The sequence below is a fragment of the Rhinolophus hipposideros genome, assembly GCF_964194185.1.
Source record: "Rhinolophus hipposideros genome assembly, chromosome: 8".
Lineage (NCBI taxonomy): Eukaryota > Metazoa > Chordata > Mammalia > Chiroptera > Rhinolophidae > Rhinolophus > Rhinolophus hipposideros.
The window spans coordinates 94,854,953-94,877,605 of NC_138054.1; the positions used below are offsets into that span (position 1 = coordinate 94,854,953).

Sequence of the window (22,653 nt, forward strand, 5' to 3'; positions counted from 1 at the left end):
CCAGGATTCCGAGAAGGGAGAAGACCGGGGCACCGCGAACGGAGCCCAGGGCCGCGGGGATAAGGGGTCGTCCGGCTACCGCCGCGGTTCTCACCGGGAAGGCGCTGCCTGCGAGGCTTACTGGCTCTGACCGAGGGCCATCCCAGGAAAAAACGAAAGCATTTCCCAGGCCTCGCTGCGCCACCAGGAGCCACTGGTCAGCGCCCGCGAGTGGCCCCGGAGCCAGCCGCCCTGCCGACCACACGCCGGCGAGGTGCCACAGGGCACCGGGCTCCGCAAGGGCAGGGGACACGCCTCACGCACTCCTGCGCCCGGGTCGCGGCCGAGGGGGCCGGTGGGGGGTCCTGTCCTCACCCCGCCCCACGGCGCCTGGTGCCGGGGGCGCTCCCTGGGAGAAGCGGGGCTGCGGGGAGCGGCAAGGCGCGGGGCAGCTCGGCGCGGCCCCAGCGCAGTCCGGCACGTTGTGCGCGCGTCCCGGGCTGGACGGAGAGGTGGGCGCTCCTGTCTTGGAAGGTGGCGACTGCGCTGAACTCCCACAGGCCTGGGCCAAAGCGGGGGCGCGGTCCGGCGCGGTGTGGTCCCCCCGGACGGCTTGCTGGCCGGGCAGCCGCGCCCCTCCGCCTCTCGCCCCGCCCCTCCGCCTCTCGCCCCGCCCCTCCGCCTCTCGCCCCGCCCCTCCGCCTCTCGCCCCGCCCCCCGCGGCCTCACTGCGCCTGCGCGCGGGCGCCACCTGCCCCGACCCCGCCTCTGCGCGGGCGCCGCCGTTGCCATGGAGCCGCGGCCCCGACGCGCCGCCTGCTGCAGGGAGCCGCGTGCGGGGCCCCGGCGCTGCGCGCCCGGAGCTGTCGGGAGGCGCCGCCGCCCGGGGGTTCTCCGGCCGGAGCCCGAGCCGCTCCGACCCCAGGCGGGTCCCTGACAGGTGGGTCCGTTTGCCCCGGAGCCTGAGGCTGGGTTCGCAGCTTTGCGCCCCAGCCACCGACCAGCGCCTCGACCAGGGAAGTCCGGCCTGAGAAATAACTGCTACTGCGCGTCTCGCCGGGCTGGTTTCGGAGAGCGGGGGGCGCAGGGCCCTTTGCTGGATGTTGTCGCAGCACAAAACTGAAGGCTGAGCCGGCTGGTGAGCCTGAGGGTCTGGGCAGGTGAAAGGAAGGGCACTGTCCGGGGAACCAGAGGCCAAACCAGAGGCGCTCGTGCTGCCTGTCCAGCTCAGCCCACAGGAGTTGGGTCACAGAAAGAAGCTTTATTATCAGAGCGCCGGTGGTCTGAGAAGGCAGCAGGTTAACACCTCCAACAACTGCAGTAACATTCTCAGACCAGCCTGGGATATTTAAGGGGAAATCTGGACGTTCCTCTAGAGGCCATGTGGTGGTTCCTGGGGTCTGCATGGAGCCTCCCCTCTGGCAACGTGACTCTCCAATGGTCCCCAACCCAGGAGCATTGATGACAGTAACCTGGAAGGAATGCTAGGCCACAGAGATTGTGATCAGTAAGCATGGGGGTATTAATTAAAAGTTCAGGGTAATTTTCTAAAACAGGGAACTGGGACAGGGGACATTCCAAGCTCAAACCACAAGGGGATGATCTATCCTTAAGCGGTAGGTCAAGAAAAGGGGAGGCTGGGGACGTGGCAAGGCCTCTACTGTGGGGGACCCAACCCGGCTCTGTTTCATTCATAGTTCCAAAGGCACCCCAATTTGGTTTTTAAATGGATACCTGTTTGGGGACGTGGATAGACCTTTATTACTTTCTTTTCCAAAAACAATGACTCCTTTTATCTGCTCACGGTTATGTATCTAGCAAATGTTCCTTGAACGTCTGCTCTGAGCCAGACACTGAGCTGTGTAATGAAGGGACCTGCTCTGCTGCACAGTTTGAAAGAGGACCTAGTAGGACCTCGTGCACACAGAAGGGGCGTGGGTTTATGCGTGCTGTGTAAGGGCTGGCGATGAAGCAAACGCAGTAGCCACTGCCCCAGTCACTAAGCAGAACCTTGTCAGCACCCCAAAAATCACCCCACACCACCTTTGCCACACACAGACCCAAACCCCACAACCATAGGCCGGCGTGGTGCTTCTAATTTCCTTGCTTTTCTTTAGTTTTACCACCTATGTATGCAGCCCTAAACAATATAATTAAGTTTTGCCTGTTTTGCAACTTTATATAAGTGGAATGATACTATATGCGTTCTTTTTTAAATTTTTGAAACAATCTGAAATTTGCATCAAAGTTGCAAGTTCAGTGCACAAGCTCTGGCGCACACACACCTTTCCCTGAAGCATTTGAGAATAAGCTACACCCCAGGTACTGTAGAGTGTATTTCCTACACAAGGGCATTCTCCAACAGAATGACCATCAAAGTCAGGGGAGTGACATGGACATGTCACTATATCTGATCCTCAGTGCCAGTCAAGCATGCTTTGCCAGTTTGTCCCATAAAGTCACAAAATCCAAAGGATACAGCCTGGGGACCACACATTGCACTCAGTTGTCTTTATGTTGCCTTCCTATCCTTCTGTCCAGACGTTCCTCAGCTCTCCTTGACCCTCATGACCCTGACACCTTTGAAGGTCATAGGCCAGTTACAACCTTTGTAGAAAGACCCTCCAATTGGGTTTCCTTATGATTGGATTCCCGTTATGTGTCTCTGGAGGACAGTCATAGAAGTGACGCTGTGTGCTCACTTCCGCTCGTTCCATTTGTCACATTACTGATGACGTTTGCTTTGATCACTTAGTGAAGGGGGTGTCTCCATGGGGAAGGAAGTTACTGTTTCCCTTTGGGATTAATCAGTATTTTGTTGAGAGATACTTTGAGACTATGAGACAATGTCACCCTCCCAGGCCTGGGCTGGGTGGCTGTGACAGTGAGCACCCACCCCACCCAGCCTGGGCTCTGATGCCCTACTCTGGGCTGCCCTGTATGGTGCCTTCCTCTCACGCAGGCTGTGACATCCAGCTCTGGCCTCCGCCCACACACACAGGCTATGAGTTGGGTTATATTTCCTCAAAAACATTCTGTGTTGAAGTCTTAACCCCCAGTATCTCAAAATGCGACCTCATTTACAAATGGGGTCACTGGAGATGTAATTAGTTAAGATGAGGTCATACTGGAATAGGGTGGCCCCTAATCCAATATGACAGGTGTCCCTATAAAAAGGAGACATTTGGACACAGACATGCACATAGACAGTGTCATATGAAGGCTGGAGTTAGGCTGCCACCAGCCAGGGAAGTACGAGAACCTAGGAGAGAGGCCCGGAACAGACAGACCTTCCTTCACCCTGTCAGGGAGCATGGGCCTGGCGTCACCTTGATTTCGGATGTCTGACCTTCAGAACTGTGAGAACACATCTGTTGTTCTAAGACACCAAGTTTGTGGTGCTTTGTTATGGCAGCCTCGGGAAAGTAATACAACATCTGAGAGTCGGGGGGAGGGGGTACACACCTACTGTAGGAGAGGAAGTGCTGAGTGGGGAGCTGTTGTAGGCAGAGTAATGATGTCATGTCCTCATCCTTGAAACCTGTAATGTACTGGATTACATGGCAAGGTGTAACCTAGGATTATCCAGGTGTGCCCAGCACAGCCACCAGGGTCCTTATAAGTGGAAGAGGGAGGAAGGCAGAAAGAAGACAGAACTGGAAGGATGGCAGCATGAGAAAGACACTACTTGGCATTGCTGGGTTTGAAGAGAGTAATGTGAGGCGAAAGCCAAGCAATGTGGGTGACCTCCAGAAACTGGAAAAGGCAAGAAAATGGATTTTCCGTTCAAGACCCCAGAGAGGAAGGCAGCCCTGCCGACCCCTGGATTTTAGCCCCATGAGACTCCTTTCCGAACTATGGCCTCCAGGACTGTAAGATAATACATTTGTGTTGTCACTGAGTTTCTGGTCATTTGTTACAGCAGCAATGGGAAACTAATAGGCTGCATGTGTATTTTAACTATAGTAGACAATGCCAAACTCTACAGAGTATTTGTCCCAGTTCTCACTCTCGCCACATGTGTATGAACGTTCCACGGTGTCACGCCCGTGTTAGTACCTGATGTTGTGAAGCTTGTCATGTCTTGGAAGTCTGACTATGTGATGGCAGCTCATTGTGGCTTTAACTTGCACTTCCCTGATTACAAATGAGCTTGAACCACTTTTGTTGGCTTATTACCAAGAAACAGTTTATTATCCGAACCAGGACTCTAAGAGTTAAAGGGAGCACTGTTACTAATGCCAAGAAACAGGCGTGAATCAGGACGCATTGGTACCCTGGACACGTGGCTGCCGTTTGAATGTCCTTTGTTGTAAAGTGTCTGCTGAAGTCTTGTCACTTCCTGTGGGGTTGTCCGTCTTTATCGAGTCGTGGATATTCCTTACATGGTCTTGGTGGTAAACCTTTTGGATAATGTGTTGCATTTATCTCTTCGACTTGCACCTTTTCTCTTTTTTTTCCCCCTATAATTAAAACTTTGTTGAAAAACTGACACCAAAATAGGAGAGATCACTGTTGTACACTTATAAAATTAAATGTAATTACATTATCTTGTTAGATTAACTAGAATGACTGAACTGGTAAGGCTTTCTGTGATATAACAAATTCAGGAAGTTGTGTGGCTCATTAGCGTTGCTTTCTTCTACATGAACACCCTTCTGTGAGTCTGGCCTTTCCTCCTGTCGGCTGGCACAACACTGTTGAACAACCTACACAAAGAACCACTGTCTGAACCTGGCTAAAAACCATGGTAATCTTGTAGCAACCTGGACACTTCGCATCCATAAAATAAGAATTTGGACTTTGAACTAGCCATTTCTTGTTATGTTTTTTCTTTTCCTCTTCCAAGGACGGATGCAGTAAATCTCTAGCCAAAGGCATGTTGATCTTTTCGCAAGCCCAGCCCGAACAGATCTCTGAGGCGACACCCCTGGCTAGCAGCCCACGATCGGGCCTGTACCTTTCCTTTAACTCTCCTTAGACTGGCATCTGAACAAAAGTTTTCAGTTTAAATGTACGTGACTCTACCAGCTTTCCCTTTTGTGGCTCATGTTTTCAGGGCCTTGTTCATGACCCTGAGGTCATGAAGCTCCCACCCCCTTCCCTGTAGTAGAGCTTTGCTCTTCCAGTGGGAGTCTGGTCCACGTGGGACAGATTCAGGGTGGCTGCCCAGTTTCTTGGCATGTTGGTTGAGGTGTCCTTTCCTTGCCCACTGCTTGCACTCCCATTGGGTTTGGTGGGGGTTAGTGAATCTGGAGAGCAGTCTGGGGAGAACTGGCATATTGACAACATTGGTCTCCAGTACTGGAAGGTGTACTTCTCTATTTATTCCTTTATTTTGGCTTTATCTCTTTTTTAGATCGTTGATCATGGAAAATTTCAAGCTCACAAAAGTAGGGAAACTGATAATATGAACTCACCCGTACCCATCCACCCCTTCCCCAGTTACCAGCACCCTTCATTCCTCTTTCAGCTACTCCTCACTTTTTGTTTCTGGTTGATTTTTCTTTTTTAATTTTTATTGGGGAATATTGGGGCACGGTGTGCTTTTCCAGGACCCATCAGCTCCATGTCAAGTCATTGTTTTCAATCTAGTCGTGGAGGGAGCAGCTCACTGGCCCATGTGGGAATCGAACCAGCCACCTTGGGGTTATGAGCGCTGCGCTCTAAACACTGAGCCAACCTGCCACCCCGGTTCTGGTTGTTTTTTAAAAAAGAAAATCCTAGGTCCCATATTTTGCCAATATTTTGTCTGTGAATACTTCTGTATACAACCAACAGATAAAGACTCATTTTTAGCATAAACACAAAATCATTCCCACCCCAACAAAACTCACATTCATTTCTTAGTCAAATCTCATACTGATATATTCACTTCCCCACATTGTCTCAAAAATGTCGGGCCAGCTGGTGGCTCAGGCGGTTGGAGCTCCGTGCTCCTAACTCTGAAGGCTGCTGGTTTGATTCCCACATGGGCCAGTGGGCTCTCAACCACAAGGTTGCTGGTTCAACTCCTTGAGTCCCACAGGGATGGTGGGCTCCACCCCCTGCAACTAAAATTGAACACGGCACCTTGAGCTGAGCTGCTTCTGAGCTCCCGGATGGCTCAGTTGGTTTGGAGCACGTCCTCTCAACCACAAGGTTGCCGGTTCGACTCCCGCAAGGGATGGTGGGCTGTGCCCCCTGCAACTAGCAATGGCAACTGGAGCTGGAGCTAAGCTGCACCCTCCACAACTAAGACTGAAAGGACAACTTGAAGCTGAACGGCACCCTCCACAACTAAGTTGAAAGGACAACAACTTGACTTGGAAAAAAGGCCTGGAACTGTTCCCCAATAAAGTCCTATTCCCCTTCCCCAATAAAATCTTTAAAACAACAACCAAAATGTCTTACACCTGTTTGCTTGAATCAGGACCCAAAGAAGGTCTCCACGTTGCGTGTGGCTGGCTTGTCTCTTCAGGCCATTTTTATAAGACACCCCCTTCTGCGTTCCCCCACCACATCCATTTGTGGAAGAAACTGGGTGGCTCGTTCCATTGATTTTTATTTAGGCCCCCTTACTGTCAGCCAATGGGGTGTCATCATTTAGGAGTCTGCCACTTTTGTTGAACTTACTCTTACACACTCCGGAGTTCCTGAAGTAATTACTTTCTCATTATTTGTTCTGGTATATCGGAATGTAGTTGATTTTTATTATTAGGTTATATTTAGCAACATTACCAAATTGCCTCAATAATTTTAATAATGTATCTGTATATTCCTTTGGGTTTTCTGCATGTACAACCACATGATCTGGAAATAATGATGTTTCCCCTCCACGCTGGACCTCTTTTCTTTTATATCCGGTTGCTCTGGTTGGGCGACCTCGTGACTGGTAAGTGAGTGGAAGGGGTTTAGCGAGCAGCCTTGTCCCGTTCTCATTCTGAAAGGGAACGCTTTGAGTGTGTGATCAAGGGTGACGTTCCCTGTGGGTTGTTTTTTGGCACATATCCTTTATCACATTCAGGAAGTCTACTTCTAACGCGAGTTTGCTAAGTTTTTCACAAGTTTATGTGGGATGTTGAATGTTATCAATACTTTTTCCTACATCTACTGAGCTGATCACATAATTCTCTCCTTTGGTCTGGTAATGCAGTGGATTAAATTGAGTTCTGATGCTACATGAACCCATCTTGGTCATGACAATTATCCTGTTTTTATGACTCTGGGTTTAGGCTGGTCATCCTTCACTTTGGAATTTTGAGCCTGTGCTGATGGCTGAGGCTGGGCTGTAATTTTCTTTTCTCTACTTCCATTGTCAGGATTTGGTAACAAAAGTTAGGTGAGCGCCGTGAAATCAGCCAGGAAGTGGAGTGGATCTCTGGCTCTCTTTCCTGGAAGAGTATGCGTGGAATTGGGACATTTTGTACCTCAGCTGCTTCATTGAACTTGACAGGGAAGCCTCTGAGTCTGGAGTTTTCTTTGTGGGACTGTACGAATGACTGCCAACTGAAGTGCTGTTGTGCTTATGAGGTTGTCAAGTTTTCTATTTTTTTTCCTTGAAGGAATTTTGGTTAGTAATATTTTTCTAATAATTTGTCCGTTGTCTAAATTTTCAACTTTATTGGCCTAAAGTTGTTCATGCCATTTTTAATTTTTTAACATCTGTAGCCCCTGTGGTTATAAACCCTTTTGTTCTGATTGGAGTATTTGTTCCTTCTCTTTTTATTTATCAGTTTTGTTAAAGATTTGTCAATTTCATAAATCTTTTAAAAGCCCAGACTTTTGGCTTTCAGGAGCATCTCTGCCACATGCTTATTTTTGTTGGACTCTTTTCTAATTTTTTTAAAAATTTTCTTCGACTTTCTTTAGGTTTATTTTGCAGTTCTGTTGTAACTTCTTGAATTGGGTGTTTACCACATTAGTCTTTAGCCTCTTTTCTTTCCTAATCTATGCATTTAGGGTTACACATTTACTCTGGACTGTGTTCACAACTCTCAGGCTGATACATGATATTTTCATTACAGTCAGTTCACATATTTTGTTGTATTTAGGGTTATTTAGAAGTATGTGTCCTATTTTCCAAAAGTAAGGTGCATTGTAATTCTCTGTTTGTTATTAATTTGGGCTACTTTTGGTCAGAGAACAAGCTTTGTATGGCTTTCGTCCTTAAATAGTTTTTGTAAATACTCTGTGTCTGCTTTATGGGAACACCTAAGATTCTGTAGTTGTCGTTTGTGTTCTACATATGTCTGTAAGGTTCCGTTTGTTAATGATGATGTTGAAATGTGTGTCATTAATGACTTATTTTATCTGTTTTTGTTGTCAGTTCCTGAGAGAGGTATGTTACAATTTTCCGCTCGAATTTGTGCTTTTGACTCTCTCCTTATTCTGTCAATCTTTGCTGTGTTTATTCTGTGGCTGTGTTATTGGACACACATGGATTTATTAACCAAATCGTTGTCTCTTCTTGGTGAGCCCGGCATCTGGTGATGGCATGAGGCTCCTTACTTACTGCTGTTACGCTTTTTCCCTAAAGCATTTTCTCTGCTTCCCCATAACGCCACCGTCTTCCGACTTATAGTTTCTACACAGCGCATCTTTGTCTGACTTTGAAATGCAGTGCCTCTGGGAGCTTGTCCTTTTGATGTCACTTTTTAAGTAGAATTAGTTGCTGCTGCTGTTGTTACCGGTGTTTTAATCCAGTTTGATGAGCTTCTTTCCTTTAGCTCAGTCGTCATTTAATCTACTTGCATTCTTGCCTTCACTTAGATTTCGACCTGATCATTTATTGTTTTCTTGTCAGTTCTTAAAGGTTTTTTTTTTTTTTTTTTTTTTTTTTTTACCACTGTTAAGGACATTCTTTTTTTTTTTTAATTAAATTTATTGGGGTGACAATTGTTAGTAAATTTACATAGATTTCAGGTGTACAATTCTGTATTACATCGTCTATAAATCCCATTGTGTGTTCACCACCCAGAGTCAGTTCTCCAGTTCTTAAAGGTTTTTAAGATGATTCAAATAAAATTCTAGCCAGCATTTTTGGTTGTTTTCAGTGTGATGGGGGGTGGGGTGCTCTGGCCACATTACCAAGAATGGGAATTCCAACTGCTTCTCTCCAGCAGGTTTTAGCAAGTCTGTTTCAATGCTGCCTCTCCCCCACTTTGCAGACACCATGTCCCTTAGCCTTTCTCGGGGTGTGTGGTGTGTCTGGGTTTCGGGATTCAGGTTCTCCCTCCTGCAGGGCCAGTTCTCTCCCACCTTTCTATTTCCCAGGTGCTCTTCTGTTTAAACTATTCCTTCTCCCATTTGCCTGTCCTTGTACAGTCACGTGTCCAAATCACTGAATCCCCCACTGTTATTTTAGTGAGGACATAAGAGGAATCAGGGGCTACCGGTCCGGAGCTGCCGTCCTTAACTGGAGTTCAAGGTGGATGTGGGCTAACATGACTGTTTTAAACAGAACTGTGTCTGTGTAATATGCCACCTCTTATCAGATTGTCATGTGTTTGGTCGTCGATGAAACCGTGTTGTGAGGAGCACAGGCAATTCTGTAAAACCTCTGCATACCTGGCCATTCACACACTAGGAGGATGATAGATTTTTTCAAGTAGAAGCAGTGTTGTTGGTATCTTACAAGATTCCTGAAAATTCTGTCGCTTAGAACTTTAGCACACAATTGTTTCTCTGTAGCATTTCAAAAAATTAATTACTGGCGTTGATTTATTAATGGTTTCATCCAGGAAGCATTATTAGGCTTTGAAAATATTTTTCAGCTAATTATTCTGATGCGATTGCTGATTTAAGCAGTGACAGCCAGCGTGTCGCCACTGTTAGCGTCCCATACATGATAACACCGACGTTGGGTGTCGCTATTCCATACCTAGTCCCACACACACCAGCTCCCAACATTCCCAAAACGATAACCAAGGAGTAAGGAATGTTCTGGAATTCCTGAAGAATTTTTTTGAGCTGTGACTGCGTGTGTGTGCTGTCGACATGACATTAATTGCTGTCACAGGCATGTGTCTTCAGTGTGCCCTGAGATGAGTTTGACAGTCGCACTCACCTGTGCAACCGCCCCCCAAAACAGGGGAGCAGGCACCTCCACCCACAGGCTCCCTTGGTCCCACCCCCTTCCTTGCCGCTAACTCTGAATCCACTACCTCATTTCTGCCGTGTGGACTTGTTTCGTTTGGCCTGAGTTTGGGTTTCACACATATTCTTTGGGTCTGACTTCCCTCACTTAGCATAATGTTTCTGAGATTCATAATGTTGTTGTGCATATCAGACTTTCTTCTTTTTTACTGTTATTGCGTTGCAGGAATGGATCATAATTGGATTATCCATTCTCATACTGGTGGACACTTGGGGTGTTTCCATTTTGGGGCTATTACAAATCGAGTTGCTGTAAACACTCCTGTTTAGGCACCTTTGTGAATATACTTTTGTTTCTCTTGGGTAAATACCGTGCAGTGGGGTTGCTGGGTCACATGGTTCCTGTATGTTCATAAGAAGCTGCCCACCAGGGTTCCACAATGCCGTGTCACACACCCACCGGCAATGTGTGAGTGTGCCAGTCGTCCTACCTCCTTGCCAACATTTGGTGTGGAAGGATTTTCCCCCCTTCTTCCGCCTCCCCCCCCACTCCAGTTCAAGCGGTTGTTTCTCAGTCTAGTTGTGTAGGACACAGCTCCCTGACCCATGCTGGTGTTATGAGCCTTGTGCACCCCCCCAGCTGAGGCAGTCAGTTTCCGGTTGCCGGATCATAGCAGTCCGCGGCAGCTCACGCCAACCTCCGGCTGCTCACCGCAGCCCAGCTCCAGGGAGAGCTGTTGTTCACAACCTTAGCTGTAAAGGGCGCAGCTCACTGTCCCATGTGGGGATCGAGCCAGCGACCTCGGCGTTAGGAGCACGGCGCTCCAACCACCTGAGCCACCGGGCCAGCCCCCAGTGTGAGAGGATTTTTGATATATGTGTGCTGGACTCTCATCATGGTTTTAACGTGCGTTTCCCTGAGGACCAATGATGCTGCACAGAGTTTCACAAGCTTACAGCCCACTGGTGTATCTTCTTTCCTAGTGTCTGTTCTGAAATATTTGCCCTTTTCAACTGGGATTTGCACTTGACCTGGTTGGCATTTAGGAGCTCTTTACATATTCTGGATACAAGCCCTTTTTCAGATATACTGGGTTCCACAATTAAGTTCGCTACCTTGTTGCAATGATGTTGCTAACCTTTTTTGATATCAGAGGAATTATTCATTATGAATTTGTACTAACTGGACAAACAGTTAACCAAGTTTACTATTTGGAAGTGCTGAAAAGGCTGCGTGAAAAAGTTAGACGACCTGAACTTTTCCCCAACAACTCATGGCTCTTGCATCTCGACAATGCACCAGCTCACACGGCACTGCCTGTGAGGGAGTTTTTAGCCAGTCAACAAATAACTGTATTAGAACACCCTCCTTAGTCACCTAGTCTGGCCCACAGTGACTTCTTTCTTTACCCAAAGATAAAGGAAATATTGAAAGGAAGATATTTTGGAGCCGGCCTGAGCTGTTGGGGCACCTTGCTCCTAACACTGAGGTCACCGGTTGGATTCCCACATGGGCCAGTGAGCTGCGCCCTCTACAGCTAAGATTGTGAACAACGGCTCTCCCTGGAGCTGGGCTGCCGTGAGCAGCCAAAGGTTGGCGTGAACTGCTGCGGGCTGTGGGCTACCGTGTGCTCCCATGAGTGGCTGGTGGCCAGCATGAGCGTGAGCGAGAGCTGCCTTGAGCTGCTGTGAGTGGCCAACCAATGACCAGTGACCGACTGCCTCAGCCGGGGGGAATGCACGGCTCATAACACCAGCATGGGCCAGGGAGCTGGGTCCTATACAACTAGACTGAGAAACAACGGCTTGAACCAGAGTGGGGGATGGGGGGAAGAGGCAGGAGAAAGCGGGGGTGGGAGGGGAAGGAAGACATTTTGATGACACTCAGGACATCAAGGGTAATACGACAGCACCTCTGATGACCATTCCAGAAAGAGTTCCAAAATTGCTTTGAGGGGTGGACTAGGCCCTGGTGTCTGTGCATAGCTTCCAAAGGGGAGTACTTCAACCGTGACCGACCATAGTGATATTCATCAATGAAATATGGAGCTCTTTTTCTAGGATGAGTTCATGAACTTAATTGTCTGACCTCATATATGTGCTGTGAATATTGTTTTCTTGTCTATAGCTTATCTACTCGTTTTCTTAATGTCTTTTTACAAGAGAAATGATTAATTCTTATGAAATCTGATTTATAGGTTATTTTTAAAAACTCTATGATCTTGTTCATCTACATTTTGTAATAATTTTTTTGTAGTTACTTCCTGCCTCGCAAGATGGAAGAAAGTGATAATCTGTTCCCTGAGGAGGAGCTTTCAGGCAACGACCTGCTTGTGGATGATGGTAATAAAGGTTTTTTCACAAATAACACACATCTCAGAAGCAAGCAAGACAAAGGATGTACTTCACGTTCCCTTTAATTCTCTTCCTACAGAGAGATGACATCCTTTAAACTCACTTTTTCTCAAAGAGGGAGCTTGTATTATTCTGTCTTTAATTGAAAGAAAGATAAAGTGTGGCTGAGAATTTTGAAAGTGGCAGACGACAGTTTTTTTTAGTTTTTAGCATCTCTATTGAGGAATCTCATTCATGCCATTTTTATCCCAATCCTTTGAGTGTGACCTATTTCCCCCTCCCCTAGGAGCTTTTAGATTTCTATTTTTTTTTCTTTTGTAATCTGTGATGATCTGAAATCTTTGTAAGATGTGCCTTTTTTGGGTTACTGCTAGATACTGGGCAGGACAATGCAATCCGGAAACTAGTTCCCTTGGTCCACCATCCTGCCGACCCCCAGCCCCCATGTCCGGCGCTGTGCTGCGCTGGACACGTCGCCACGTGTCCATGGGCTTCCATCTTGTAAAACTGTTGCCTCTCTCACCCAGTGTCTTCCCTCTCCTGTTCTCCTGGTGATTGTGGATTGCTGTGGGATTTTAGAATTCCCCTTCTACCATTTTATGGAGACTTTAATGAAAGAGTGGAGATAAACCCAGTCGTTCCATTGGCCGTGTTTTGCCAGATGTCTGCAGTGATTCTCTAAGACAGTAATTCTCAGACTGTAGTTGTGCAAGAACCCCCTTTACATGCTTAAAAATTATTGAAGACCCAAAGAGCTTTGGTTTGTGTTGGTTCTAACTTTCCATATTTACTGTATTGAAAGTTAAAGCTGAAAAAATATATTTATTAACTTAAAATAAAAGTAATGGACCTTTGTCATATGTAACAAGAGGGTCTGGTGTAGCAGAAAACAGCTGGCTTCTCATGTCTGCATCTACCTTCGCCTGCTGTGATATCACATGGCATGTGGCCTCTGGAAGACTCCACTGTCCAATTGTGAAACAAGAATGAAAAAGACAAATAATATTTTAGTATTATTTTGAAAACGGTTTTGACTCTGCAGACGCCCTGAAAAGGTTTTAGGGAACCCCCCAGCGTTCCTTGGACCATGCTTTGAGAATCATTGCTCTGAGATTCCATCAGCATGGTTGCCCAAGTATGAGTTTGTCAAGACATATCTTAGAACTTCAGTCCTGACTGTCTAGATCTGCTTTTTGTCTTTTTAACTCTCGCCTCAATTTCTAGAAAAAAGTGAACTAGAGGACCCAGAGTTTGAGGTTGAAGCTCTTCCTCTGGAAGCAGAGAGCGCTGCTGACCCGCGGGGCTGCTGGTAATTAACCTTGCGGGCAGCTTGCTTCCCTCCCCGCCTCGGGTCCTCGCGGGAAGGTGGCACTGCTTGGAGACAACGTGCTGGCCGCACACTGGCAGCCGCTGTCCTTTCTGCCTTAAGTCCAGAGAAAGAGCAGACCGCTGCTGCTGAGAAAAGGAAGAAGACAGCCGTGCACTGCAGGGGTCAGGCTTCACACTTCCCGAAGGAGGTGATCTGCCTGGATAAGCTTCGCAAAGAGAAAGTTCTCTTCATTCAGAAAACCAGGTGAGTGGCAGCCTGTCGAGCTCACAGGCTGTCCAGGTCCTGGGTCTGCTGTCCTTCAGGCCGGGGCCAGGCTGATGGCGTGGAGGGAGGCCTGCGCACCCCAACACCTGCTGGCTCAGCCTCCCTGGGGCCCCGGACTCCACCCTGGCCCCATCAACAGTGCTCCCCAAACATCTGTGATGAAACATTTCAAACACGCAGAGGTGGGAAACCGCACAGCTGTGGCCCATCCAGCAGCCTGAGTCACTGTGAAGCTCTGTCTGCTGTCACTTGTGTCCCTGGGTGTGTGCATGTGTGTGTGTGTGTCCTATGATTGTCTGCCGAGTTCCTTGGAAGCAGAGAGCAGCCATCATGCTGCTTGGCTCTTGAAAGCTTCGGTGCCTCCCAGCAGACAGCTTCTGTGTGACCTCGGCACCAGCACGTCACCCGGGAGCCATCAGCGTCCCCTAATGTCGCCCTACAGCACGCCTCCTCCCTGCTCCCCGTGTCTTTTAGGGCCCGTGCTCTCAGTTATGTTCTGTTGTTTCAATGGAGGTGACACGCACATGGCAGAGTAACATTTTGAGCAGGATTCGTCACAGGCCCCATGTTGGCTTGGCCGTCCTCTGGGTCTGTGGTCCAGGGCACTGACGGGGGCTGGCCTGTGCCCTCTGTGGCCCCCAGGCCTCGCGGGGTACCCTTCACCACCGCAGGTCACACGGGGGCCCCCGGCAGGGTTTTCAGAAAGCAGACTGCCGAGACCCCGCGCAGGGCCCTGACTGTGTCAGAGGACCCCCTGGAAAAGATGGCAAGCTGGCGTCCGGGCCTGGCCCCGCCCCACCCAGGCCACATCCCAGCGGCTGGGGCGAGGGAGGCCACAGGCAGGCCCCCCCAAACAGCTTACCCCGACTCCGGCTTCCACTCCCAGAGCAGAGCTGCGAGTTTGCCGGGAGCGGATGGGCCTCATCACCAAGCAGCAGGAGAGCGTGGCGGCCGAGGTGGCAGCGGAGACAGAGGCCAACCACACGTAGGTTGTCGGCTGCGGTTGCAGGCTGTGTGGGCTACTGCGCGGGGCAACTGTGTGTGGGTGGCCGGGCAGGCATCCACCAGAAGCAGACAAGCCTCCCCATGTGCGAAACAGACACAACCCAGAATGGACACCAAGAGTGAGGTGGTCACAGGGACAGAAGTCAGTGGCCATGGGGCCCGGGGAGGGCTCCCTGAGGAGGTGACCTCCAGGCTGGACCTGAGTGACAAACACAAGCTGCCATGCAGTGACTAGGAAAGAGCGTTCTGGTCAGTGGAACGTGTGAAACCCCGGGAGCCACCCAGGGGAAGGGGCAGTGCTCTGGGGACAGGTGGGGGAGGTTGGGCGAGGTGTGAGGGCTGGTTTGCCCAGATGAGGGGGTCTCGTGCCTGCAGATCCACAATTCCACCCAACCGGGCCTCAGAGCAGTGTCACTCCTGGCCCCACCTCTCCTGACCTGCGAGGGTGTCCTGGGGCCATCCCCTCCCCGACTCGTACCTGCGCCGTTCATCTCAGCACCCCCACAAAATGGTTGTGTCTCAGAACATAACTGGGCTCAGGGTCTGTGCATTTGCAGGGGAGGGACAAGGGAAACACAGTGAGAGAATCACGGGTCTCTTGGTGGCCTTTTGGCCACCCAGCTGCTTCCAGTTATTCAGCAAATGTGCTGGGTCCCTCCTGGCCCAACACCCAGAGGGCCTGCTGCTCCAAGGGGCTGGCCACCCAGGGAACTGGCTCCCCACCCTTGGAGAGGAATGAGAGGTCTGCAGAAGCTGCGTGGCTGGCGGTGGGGGGTCTCCAGTGGAAGCTGAGTCTGGGGGTCAGCCCCCTCTGAGGAGACGCCTGCCTGTGAGTGGGCACGTTCGTTGACACCGCGCTGCCTGTCTTCCCAGGGGCCAGGGGCCATCAGTTTCCTCCTTGAAATGAAAAGGCCGGGGGAAGGCATCGCTGAGCCTCAGTGGGGAGGTCTGGGGTCCCTTTGGCCTGGAGGGAGCAGGCCAGGAGGGACTTGGTCCCAGGTGGCAGAAGCTGTAACAGGCATTTCCTCCCTCTCTTTCCCCTGTCATCGTGGCACTCCAGTGCCGCTGTGGGCCGCCTCCAGGCGGTGTCCAGACGCCTGTGCACGGAGCTGGAGAACGAGAGAGACCTGCAGTCGAAAATCTTGGCCACGCTGAAGGAGAGCGAGTACGTTCCCTGTCGTCAGCTTCCTGTCCATCTGTGGGCTGCTCGTCCTAAGTGACTTGCAGGTTAATGCCTGGTTTGAACATGAAAAGTAAAAGCTTGACTTTCAAGCTGCCTAACAGTTAAAAGGGGGTTAACTTGTTAAGTGAAATAGTTGAAAGATAAGGTGTTTTTTGGACGTTTTTCAGTTTCTCCATGTTTACTCGGTTTCTTAAAACTATGAAATCAGCTTCTTTCCCCGTTTCCTATATCCTGCCCTGGTTTAGCAGCAGGGCTTTCATCAGAATTGTCTCTAGTTAGTTTAAGTAGAAAAGGGCTTCAGTGAGGGGTATACAGAACTAGAGAATCCACTGGGCTGGTGCCAGGACTGATGCCCCAAACGCAGGCGCTGGTGCCCTCAAGAGGGTCAGGAGACAAGGATCAGGGAGCTTCTGGGGATCTGTGGGTCCTGAGTCTTAACCTCACCCCATTCTCAGAGCTTTCCAGCCCCGCTGTGCAAGAAAGCACAGGGAGGGTCAGGAATGGGCACTGGGCGTGCCAGCCAATGGGCTGCGTACCAGCCAGTGGTCCGCAGGCCGCCCTGTGCTGTGAGAACCGCACTTACCGCAGCCGACCACCCACTCCTCACAGATCCACCCATCAGGCCCAGAATTAGCCTCTGGGCTGTTACAACATGCCCTCCGTGGACTAGTGGGGAGAAGGGAGGGAACGAGGATGGCAGGTCCGGAGCAAGGCAGAACGGCTGGTCGTTCCGTGGTCCTGGTGAGGACAGCCGGCTGCAAGGCCAGGCCCACCAACCAGCTCCCGAGCTGGGCAGTAGCCTTTACTCGAGGTTCGAAATCCCTGGGACCCCACCCCTGTCAGGTTGCTGTGATGATCTATTTACTTAAAATTTTTCAAAATTTTTGAAACAGTGAAACTTACAGAAGAGTTGCAAAAACAGCACAAAGAACCCTGTTTCCCCTTGGCCCCCATCATCCCAGTGACGTCCTTTATAGCAAAAGTGTCCCATTTGGGGTTGTCCTGTCTCCAATCGGGAAGACCCGTCAGTCCTTCTGTGACACTTGTGAGCTTGACACTTTTGAAGATTATAGGCCAGGAAAGGTCCCTCTGTGTGATGCTTCCTTGTGACTGCTGACGAGGACACCCTCACTGCCCCTCGTGACGCCATGTCCTTCCCAGGGGTCCTCACCTCAAGGTACCCGAGGACGATAGGTCCCATTTCTGGCGGGGGCATTTGATCCCCTGATGGAGGTGGTGTCTGCCAGGTTTCAGACTTACGTTTTTTCTTTGGAAATTAACACGTAATCTGTGGGTAGCTACTTTGACTCTGGAGAACCCCATCCTCACCCCCTTTCGTACACTGGTTTGGCATTTATTGTGTTTCTCGCCTGAATCAATGATGACAACGGTGGCACAGGGTGACTTTGAATTTCATCGCCCCTCTCACTTTTTACTGTCAAGGACAACTTCGTCTTGTCCGCATGTGTTTACCTATCAACGCAGACTCAGCCTTCTCTTTCATTCACTGTGTTCTAACTGGCTCCATCGTCTCTTCCGTTCAGTGGGTTCTAATCTTCATTGTGCTGCTCCAGGCCAGGGCACCTTTCCCAAGCTGGTTCCTTGTCCTCTTGACGTGTGCCCGCGTCTCTTTGAGCACTTTGCCACACGAGATGCTCCTAGCCGTGTTGTTCAGGGAGCCTGGTGTCTGACAGTGAAGAAGGACAGAGCCCTGAGCTGGGAGCTGAGAGGACCCATCGCCATGAGGGTGTGGATGCTCTCAGGCCCGGCCGTGGACAGAGTGTCTGTCTGTCTGTATTGAAACCATGCGTCCACTTCCTGCTGCCCGTCCATGCCGAGGCACCTGGCCTCTGCCCACGTGGTCCCAGCCCGCTCCCACTGCACCAAGCACTGCCACCTGCCTCTGTGTCCCACAACCCCACCATCCTAGTGCAACAGGAAGCCCCTGTCAAAGGTAGTGTCTCCCACCTGCGTCCCCAGCATATTTCAGAGTGGCACAGCAGGCCTCCGGCAGGCAGAGGCAGGGGCAGGGGCAGGCGCAGGCCTGTGGGCACTTGGGGAGTGGAGAACCAGGTTCCAGCTGGGCTGGACTCAGTCCGATGGCAGCAGGGACGGACGGTGCTGGGGGTGAAGGGGGAGCCTCGGTCTCCAGCCACTGTAGTCCCAGAGGGCTCAGCGGAGGGGGAGCTGAGCCGTCAGTGGTGTGCAGTGTCTGCCCAGAGGGTTTGTCCAGCCTCGGTGCCCAGACCTTCCCAGATCCCTGAGGTGGACGCTCCGTGAAGTGTCCTGATCACCAGCCCCTTTCCCATATAAACAGAAGCACCTCTCGTTTGCAAGGAGCGTCATGTGGCACATTGAGATCCAGGACGGGCGGCTGGAGGGTGTCCGGGAGTCTGCCCAAGCGCAGGCAGAAGCCGCCAAGAGGTGCCTCCAGATGCGGGCGGCCGAGCAGCTTGGCAAGGAGAAGGAGACATGGGGGAAGGCAGAGAGGAACCGGGTGCTGAGGGTCAGGTGGGTGGCCCGGCCTGCAGGCCCCTGGCCTCGCTACTTGCTTGGCCCTCCTCGCACCCTCCTCCACAGCCAGCTTATCTGTGGTCCCCACGCCGGAGCTCTGCCCCGTCCCCCAGGCCCTGGCCGGAGTCACTCTCTCAGTGGCCTCACATGGCTTTTCCTCCGGACACCCCTTGCCACTTCCTCACTCCGGCTGTCCCTGTGCTGCTGTCCTCCCTGAGGCTCAGCCCCCAGCACACTTCTGTTCCCAGGCTCCTGGGTGGGCCCAGGCAGGCGTTCCCGGTGTGTCACAAGCCACGGGACCCAGCACTCCCCCACCGAGGGGGATGCCTCCTCCTCTCGCTCTGCCCCACACCCGCCTCCTCCATCCCCTTGCTGCTGTTTCCATCCGTCCAAGTCCTCCTCGGTTCTCATCCCACTCTCCTCACCCACTTTGTCCGGGTCCCTGGGCTCCCCAGGCCCCAGCCCAACAGGTTTCCCCCTGGCTGAACCCCACCCCAGTCATTCTGCCATGTGGCCTGCGGTGCCAGCTCTGTCTTGTGTCCCTCTGCCCCCCCCCATGCACACATAGCTCCTTGGGACGCCTGTTCTCTCTTGGACGGGGCGTGCTGGAGCGCAGACCCCCCACGGCCCTGTCCACCATGTGTCACTGTAGGAGGTCTGCACGCCTGCAGAAGGAGCAGAGGCTCCAGCACCAGAAGTTGGTGGAAGATGCCGGGAGGAGCCACAGGATGGCTGTGAAGTTTCTGAAGGCCTCGCTGGGCAGGTAGCGCTTCCTCCCCAGACCCTCCGCCCTGTCCACCCTGGAGCTCACCTGCCTATGTTCCCAAATCCTCGCATGTTATTATTAAATCATCACCTTGTCCTCCAGAGAGGACACATCTGTGTTTTCTGTTCTGAGCTGCTCTCCTGTGTTCCTTCAGGAGCCTCTCGCTCGGACACCCGAGTTCTAGGCCTTGTCTCCCGAATCTCCCTTCACCACAGCACTCTTTCCACCACCTGTCACATCGCCACGTTTGGTTACCTCCCCGGTAGACGTGACCAGCACCCAGGGCCCCTCCCGGCTCTGTCACTGCTGGACCCGCAGCCCAAGCTGGTGCCTCCCCAGGGCTCAGGAGCGGGTCAGGCAGCAGGAGATGGCGTCCCGCGAGCACCTGAGAAGACGCATGGATGCCGTGCTGGCCCTGAAGAGAAACATCACCGCCAACCGGGTAGGTGCCTGCACGCACATCTGCTGGCCTCACCTCCGACACCCTCAGGGCCCCGTGCAAGCCTCTAGGAGCCACCCAGGCAGGGTGTCTGTCCAGGCCAAAGTCTGCCTGCCCCAGCCCGCCCCCCAGAACTCCTGCTCCTCAGGAGAGTCCTGTGTCACTCATTCTCGCCCTCGGGACGTACCACCACCCACCCCAGGCTTCTCGCCCATGGGTCTGTGCTGGCACCAGCCTGGCACCAGAGTCGGACAGGAGGAAATTACCACGGCCCCATCATCTGGGGCCTCGTCCTGTGGGAAGAGCAATGACACGGCTCCAGGGAAAGCAGTTCTCTGTGGCCGTGTGCTGGGGTTGGGGCCTGCCTGGAGGAAGTGACATCCCCTGGGGCCTGAGGGTACGCGGTTAGGCCAGGAAAGCAGAGAGGGGAATTGGGGAACAGCACATGCAAAGGCTCAGAGGCAAGGAGCGTGCCTGGGAGGAAAGCCCGGGGGGCCAGGAAATACCGAGGGAGTGGAGGTGAGCAGGCCAGACAGTGGGCTCTGGCCACCCTGAGGGCTGCGGAGGAGAGGGCAGCAGGTGGGGGCCGGGTGAGCCTGGCAGTGATGGAACACCTAGTCAACAAGAAGCTCTAGTGTGCCCGTGTGCACATGCATGTGCGAAGGCTGTAACTTCTGTGTTCTCTGTTCCCAAGGAAACACTCCGGAAATTTCAAGCATGGGGCCAGGTCAAGGCAGAGCTGGCTGAGCAGAAAGCCAAGGCCGAGAAGGAGGCAATTCTGGCCCATGGTGGAGACGCTTTCAAGCACCTTTTCCATCAACGCCGGCGCCAGGAGCTGGAGGCCCAGAAACGGTGAGGGCTTTGGGTGGTGCTGTCTCTCCCTCGTCCTCCCCCTTGAGGATGGGGCCTGTGGGACAGAGAACGGGGCTCCAGCCCATGCCCCCTCCATTCCTGCCAAGCCCCTCCCTCCATGCCCCAGCAGGCAGGACACTCCTGGAGCTCAGAGCACAGCCCTTGTGCCCCTGTCCCCCACCCTGGCATGGCCCCTCCCCCTCGGGTTCCTGGCCTGGTCTCTCAGGAGCTCCTCCAAGACCCACGTGGCGCTCACTCCCTCCGTCCAGGGCTCTTCTGTCCCCTCCTGGGGGCTGCCAGCTGCCTGGGCTCATCCTTAATGCACAGCCCTCCCGAAGGGCACCACTTTCTGATCTCCCCCAAACCAGCACTCAGTGCTGCCTTCTCAGTGCAGCCTGCACCCCCTGAGACCCCCTTTGGCCCTGGGAGGTCCCCATACACATCTCCCCAGGCAGCGCCCCACACTGAGATGGGAGGGTCCCCCTGGGCCTCCCACCTCACGGTGTCCTTGCAGGAGTGGCTTTCTGAGGTTTGTGCCCTGGAGGGCCGGTCCTTTCCCCAATCCCAGCCCCCAACCCCGCGTCCCGCATCATGCTGCTGCTAGGATCTGCCTAGTTGTGGCCTCCTGGTTTTCTCCTCTGGGAGATGCGGTGTGAGTGTCACTTCCAGGGTTCTGCCATCACCCCACCCTGGTGGGGGCTCCCAGGGGCAGCTTTGCCCATCCAAGTCCTTAGTTTGGTGCAAGCCTGCCACATAGGAGGCACAAGCAAGGAGAAGCTGGAATGAATGAATGAATGGCCTCAAGCCCTGTTGCTCCCTTGGTTTGTACCTCAGTGAGGGAACCCCGGCTGCCAGCCTGGAAACGAGAGGCAGGGGAGTCAAGGTTTATTGTGTGAACTGGACCACGCTGGGGGTTCAAGTCCTGGGGCCTGGCCTGGCAGCCCTCCTGGGAGCCGTCCATCTGCCCCCTCCCGGGAGCCTGGGGCCCACGCCAGGACCGGCTGAGCTGCACCTGTGCTCCTGGGGAAGGACTGGTGCTGCCCAGCTCCCGGTGGGGGCGACATGCATGGCAGCTGTTGGCGTTTCCCCCAGCACCTTCGAGGACAAGCAGAAGCTCAGAAAGCATGAGATTGTGAGTCGGATTTTGAAAGAGGAGGCTGAGGAGGAGAGCCGGAAGAGGAAGCCGCTTTCTCCAGCCAAACCTGCAGACCGGCTGACCCTAAGGGACAGGACCTGGGGCTACATCGCCCAGGTCTGCCAAGGGAAGACCGCCACAGCTGCTCCCTGCTCCCCAGCGGTGAGCCCTCCAAGTTCCCGCCCCTCTCAGGGAGCAGAGGGGCCTCAGGCACAGGTGTCCTGGGCGGAGGTTGTGGGGACCAGACTTCAAGTCGATGCCTAAATCTCCCCAACTAGAACCCAGAAGCAAGAAATACCTCCTTTTTCCGGTTCTCTGTGTGTTCTTCATGAGAGCGGTTGCCATGGCCTCGTGGCCCTGTCAGGTGGCCCCACTTGAGGCTGTGTGTGTTCTGATGTCCCCATGATTCCCTCTGAGGGACTCAGGACAGCGTTGGGCTCCACCTTGGAGCTGACCTCTCCCACTTGCTGGCTCAGGTGCCAGGGGCGAGACCCAGGTCACTGAGCCTCATCTGCCACAGGAGCCATCCCTTGGGCACGCCTCTGTAGCAGGAAAGCCCACAGCCATGGTGTCCCCAGCAAGGAAACTGGCTCGGGTCACCTGTCTCTAGTTGACAAAGCCAGGCCAAGTCTGAAGGTCAGTCACAGGCCAGGGGCAGATTTGGGCACCGTTCACTCCACATGTATGTTATCACGTGGTGCCAAAGACTCTTAACCACCCCTAGAGATGGGCAGCTTTCCTCTCATTCATTCAT

General features: G+C 52.5%; 1 protein-coding gene across 2 annotated transcripts in view; it reads left to right on the top strand.

The window, feature by feature from the left end:
• Positions 1-832: 832 nt before the first annotated feature.
• CFAP74 (cilia and flagella associated protein 74) overlaps positions 833-22,653 on the top strand; it is a 57,412-nt gene continuing 35,591 nt past the window's right edge. For both annotated transcript variants that reach the window (XR_013993762.1, XM_081055875.1), the window contains exons 1-11: positions 833-919; positions 12,314-12,399; positions 13,636-13,720; positions 13,841-13,984; positions 14,892-14,990; positions 16,071-16,175; positions 18,531-18,704; positions 19,360-19,470; positions 19,813-19,915; positions 20,607-20,764; positions 21,857-22,061. Coding sequence is in view for 1 of the 2 variants with exons in the window: in XM_081055875.1 (XP_080912001.1) it covers positions 12,333-12,399; positions 13,636-13,720; positions 13,841-13,984; positions 14,892-14,990; positions 16,071-16,175; positions 18,531-18,704; positions 19,360-19,470; positions 19,813-19,915; positions 20,607-20,764; positions 21,857-22,061 (1,251 nt within the window). In the remaining variant the exon portion in view is untranslated. The remainder of the gene's footprint in view (positions 920-12,313; positions 12,400-13,635; positions 13,721-13,840; positions 13,985-14,891; positions 14,991-16,070; positions 16,176-18,530; positions 18,705-19,359; positions 19,471-19,812; positions 19,916-20,606; positions 20,765-21,856; positions 22,062-22,653) is intronic.